This window comes from Anopheles darlingi, chromosome 2 (genome assembly GCF_943734745.1).
Source record: "Anopheles darlingi chromosome 2, idAnoDarlMG_H_01, whole genome shotgun sequence".
In the NCBI taxonomy this organism is placed as follows: domain Eukaryota; kingdom Metazoa; phylum Arthropoda; class Insecta; order Diptera; family Culicidae; genus Anopheles; species Anopheles darlingi.
Window position 1 is genome coordinate 89,051,902 of NC_064874.1, and position 5,000 is coordinate 89,056,901.

At 53.9% G+C, this 5,000-nt stretch overlaps 1 protein-coding gene across 1 annotated transcript in view; it reads left to right on the plus strand.

Moving 5' to 3' along the window:
- LOC125951600 (protein dachsous) overlaps nt 1-5,000 on the plus strand; it is a 77,249-nt gene that overhangs the window by 69,096 nt on the left and 3,153 nt on the right. The window contains exons 8-13 of the mRNA XM_049680543.1: nt 1-397; nt 483-1,992; nt 2,066-2,438; nt 2,511-3,682; nt 3,777-4,082; nt 4,150-5,000. The exon at nt 1-397 is cut by the window's left edge and continues 106 nt beyond it; the exon at nt 4,150-5,000 is cut by the window's right edge and continues 3,153 nt beyond it. Of these exons, the coding sequence (XP_049536500.1) occupies nt 1-397; nt 483-1,992; nt 2,066-2,438; nt 2,511-3,682; nt 3,777-4,082; nt 4,150-5,000 (4,609 nt within the window). The remainder of the gene's footprint in view (nt 398-482; nt 1,993-2,065; nt 2,439-2,510; nt 3,683-3,776; nt 4,083-4,149) is intronic.

Sequence of the window (5,000 nt, forward strand, 5' to 3'; positions counted from 1 at the left end):
CGTCCATGTGCAGGTGCTGGATGTGAACGACAATGCGCCCGATATCGTTGATCCACAGGAGGATGTCGTTAGTGTGCGTGAAGAGCAACCGATCGGCACGGAAGTGGTGAAGGTGCGAGCGATCGATCGCGATCATGGACGGAATGCCACGATCAGCTACTCGATCCTGAAGGGCCGCGACTCGGATGGGTACGGTATCTTCTCGATCGATCCCCTTACGGGAGTAATCCGCACAAAGACTTCACTCGATCACGAGGAGAAAACGATCTACCGGCTAGCCGTGGCCGCTACCGATAATGGACTGCCATCGAAGCAAACGGTCCGTTTGCTGCGGATCGAGGTGCTGGATTTAAACGATAACCGGCCTACCTTTACCAGCTCCAGTCTCGTGTTTCGAGTAAGTATCCCGCGAAGATGATCACGATCACACCCCGACGATCATGAACCTCATTTTACAACGTGTTTTCCATTCGTTTTTCCAGCTACGCGAAGATGTTGGTGTTGGTCATGTGATCGGTTCGATCAGTGGAAGCGAACAGTCGGAGATGGACAATGTGATCGCGAGCAGCAGTGATCTACACATAACGTACACGCTGACACCGCTGACGACCGACATCACCGAGGGTGCGTTCGATATTGATCGTAACTCCGGAAAGCTGGTCGTAGCACGGCAACTCGATCGCGAGCAGCAGAGTGAGTATCGGATGGAGATCCGTGCCCTCGACACCAGTGCCAGTAACAACCCCCAGAGCTCGGCCGTCACCGTGAAGATCGAAATAGCGGACGTAAACGACAATCCACCGAAGTGGCCCAGTGATCCGATAAACGTGTACGTCTCCGAGGATACACCCGTCGGTGCGATCGTGTACAACTTTACGGTACAGGACAACGACACCGGTACCAACGCGGAGATCAAATTCAATCTCTCCAAACCGACGATCGCTGGACAGCGGGAACTGTTCGCGATTGATTCGCTCACCGGTTCGCTCACTCTGTTGGCACCGCTGGATCACGAGGAAACGCCCGAGTTTCTACTGATTGTCCAGGCCACGGATCAGTCGTCGAATGTAACCGAACGGCTCACTACTTCCGCCACCGCCCGTATTATGGTGACGGATGTGAATGATAATACACCCCGGTTCGTCATTCCGAGTGGAGCCGACAGTACGGTCTACATCAGTGATGCGCTCGAAATCAATCAGATCATCGCACACGTGGTAGCGATCGATCCCGATAGTGGTGAGAACGGGCGAATCGAGTATGACTTCGTAAGCGGTAACGAGGACGAACGATTCGCTATCGATCACAATTCGGGAGCGATCCGTTTGGCAAAGCCCTTCAGTAGCAGCAACTTTATCGCGGACAGCGGTAAACGGAATGCGGTCAGTGGCAAGTATCAGCTTGTGATATCGGCCAGCGATCACGGTACACCGAGACCGCGCGATGCCAAGGTGACGCTTCACATAGTGATCCAGAACACGGCCAATAATCCGCCTCGGTTTTTCGAGTCCGTCTACCATGTGAACATCACCGAGAATGTTCCGAGCGGTAGCTTCGTGGTGCGCGTATCGGCCAAATCCTTCACCGAGGCGGCCAGCATTGGAGGAAACGCAAATCTGACGTACGAGATACCGAAAGGGGTCGGTGAGGATCACTTTGTGGTGGATTCGTTTCGTGGCATCGTTACCACGCGTGGTTCGTTCGATCGGGAGACCAAGGATCTGTACACGATCCCGATCTACGTGACGGAAGCGAGTCAGTTCAAGAAAGTGTCACCGATCTCCGGTGGTACGCACGATCCCGTGCCACAGTTCGATGTGGCCACCCTAGTCGTTCGGATAACGGATGTGAACGACCATGCGCCTGAGTTTATACCGGGCTCATGCTACCCGCTAGCGGTTCCCGAGAACAGTGAGCTTTCCGTCATCCATACCGTCGTAGCGTTCGATGCGGACGATGGTTTGAATGGTGATGTCACGTACAGCATATCCGGTAAGTCGATCGACACCTTATGCTCCTGTTTGTGCTTGTTACTAATCTTCCCATTCCCATTTCCCTGTACCAGGTGGTAACGTGGGTAACAAGTTCAGTATCGATCTGCATACTGGTGCCCTAACGGCGCGACCACTCGATCGTGAGGTTCACGCACGGTACGTACTCCAGGTAACGGCCCAGGATCGTGGTTCTCCAGTAGCACACCAAGGTCACTGCAACATCACGATTCGCGTCGAAGATGAGAACGACAACGATCCAAAGTTTGAGCTGCAAAAGTACATTGCAACGATCGACGAGGATGTGCCCATCGGTACGACCGTGCTGACGGTGAAGGCTATCGATGCGGATGTGGGGATCAACGCACGGATTGTGTACTCGCTGGCCAACGTTACCGAGTGGCTGTTTAACATCGACAGCAAAACGGGACTCATCTCGACGGCAGGGTAAGTACCGCCATCAGCACGAATAGAGAACGATCTCCTAATCGTCTGTTTAATTTCTCTTCTGATAAACAGTTCCTTCGATCGTGAGCGACAAAATGTTTACAATTTTATGGTCGTTGCAATGGATGGTGGCCGGTATAATGCCCGATCGCAGAGTGTCCCGGTGCAGGTGATGATCGCGGACGTGAACGACAACAAGCCGGTGTTCGATAAGTATCCCTTTCGGGAGCAGATCGGTGCGCTGGTGCAACCGGGCCAAACCTTGCTACACATCTCGGCCACGGACGGCGATCAGGGTGCCAATGGGGAGATCGTTTACAGTCTGAACGAAAATGCTGCCAACGCCAAGTTTCGCATCAATCCAACCACCGGAGCACTGAGCGCAATGCAAAGCCTGGCCAGTGAGAATGGCCGGTTGCTGCACATCGAGGTAACGGCCCGGGATAAGGGAAATCCACCGCAGATTGCGACGGGATTGATTGAGCTGCGTGTTGGTGAGCTACAGCAGGAGCTACCGACGTTGCGCTTCCAAAACAGCTCCTACCACGTGACGCTGATGGAGAACACACCGGTCGGTCAATCGGTGCTGCAGCTGAATGCGGTACGTAGTGATGGCAGACGACAGAAAATCATCTATAGCTTCGGTTCGGGCAATGAGGATGGTACATTCTCGATCGATGCCGTTACCGGTGAGATCAAGATTCGGAACTCGCAGAATCTGGATTATGAAAAGTTCTCGACGAGTCGACGATTGAAGGGATCCGCAACCGCTGCGCATGATGGTGGTGGGTTCGAGCTTGTGGCGGTCGCACGTACCGACGGTAGTCCGCTACTGTACGGATATAGTACCATTACGGTGGAGCTGCAAGATGAGAACGACAATGCACCACGGTTCACCCAGCAGCAGTACGCGGCCTCGGTTTGGGAGGGCAACAGTAAGGGCACCTTCGTTATCAAAGTAGGCGCCTTCGACTCGGATCAGGGCTCCAATGCACGCATCCTCTATCACATCGTCGATGGTAACCATGACAACGCGTTCATCATCGAGCCGGCCTTCAGTGGCATCGTCAAGACGAACATTGTGCTGGATCGCGAAATCCGGGACAAGTATCGGCTCAAGGTGATTGCTACCGATGAAGGTGTACCGCAGATGACCGGTACGGCCACCATCAACGTTAATGTGGTCGATGTGAACGATAATCAGCCAACGTTCCCACCGAACACGGTCATCAGTGTCAGCGAAGGTAAGCCGATTGGATCTCGAATGCCAAATGATCCGGATCCACAAAAAAAGGGAATAAACATTAACCGCATCCCATTCTCTTCCCCCAAAAACAGCAACGAGTGTGGGAACCGTACTGACGACCATTACGGCCAACGATGTCGATACGAATCCGCCGTTAACGTACAGCTTCGCCGAGCTAAGCGATGACGATGCGACCAGTTACTTCTCGATCGATCGGTACAGTGGCAAAATCACGCTCACCAAACCGCTCGATTACGAGGAGCGGCATGAGTTCGTGCTCCGGTTGCTGGCATCCGATTCGGCACACGTGGCACGCACCTCACTCACCGTCCGGGTGCTCGATGTCAACGATAATGCACCAATCTTCCAGCAGATAACCTACCACGCGATGCTATCAGGTAGGTCTATTGCACTTTTGTCGAACGAGCAGGCGTTAACAGATATCCTTCACTTCCCTCCCTGCAGATGCAACGGATGGTAGCGGGAGCAGTAGCAACGTGCTCATCCTTACCGTCAACGCGACGGATGCGGATAGTGAACCGAATGGCGCGGTACGTTACGCCATTACATCGCCTGCACGATCCACAGGATTTACCATCGATGAGACGGCTGGCCATCTGTTTGCCAACGTGAGCCAACTCACCTCGAGTGCTGGCAGTGGTGGTAACAGTGGAACCCTTTACCTCACGATCAGTGCCACCGATTCGGGCCAACCAGCTCTCAGCTCCACCACAATCATTCGGCTGGAGTTGAAGGCAAAGGGCAAAGCGAATCCACAGTTCGTGCAGGGTCAGTACCGTGCCACGATCATGGAAGATGCACTCCCAGGCACTACCGTCGTCAATCTGATTCCCAAGTCCGTCCTGAGCAGCCAACCGGAGGCCAGCGCCGCGATTGCATTCGAAATCGTATCCGGCAATGAGGATTCGATCTTCGATGTGACCTACCCGGATGGTGCGATCGTGCTGGTCGATCGGTTAGATCGCGAGAAGGTGGATTATTACGAGCTGAAGCTGGTCACGCTGGAACCGGGTGCCCGTCATATGTACAAACACATGAATCTTAGCTCGGTGGTGCGCGTACTGATTACGGTGGACGATGCAAACGATAATGCACCGGAATTCCAACCGGGTGCGTACGAAGCGACGATCAGTGAGCTGGCACCGATCAAACACTCGATTGCCAAGCTGTCTGCGGTGGATGCGGATCAACCGGGGCTACCGAGCTCCGACGTGGTGTACCAGATCATCTCCGGTAACGACAGTGGCATGTTCTCGATCGATCTCGTCTCGGGGTTGCTGTACACGAACAACAAT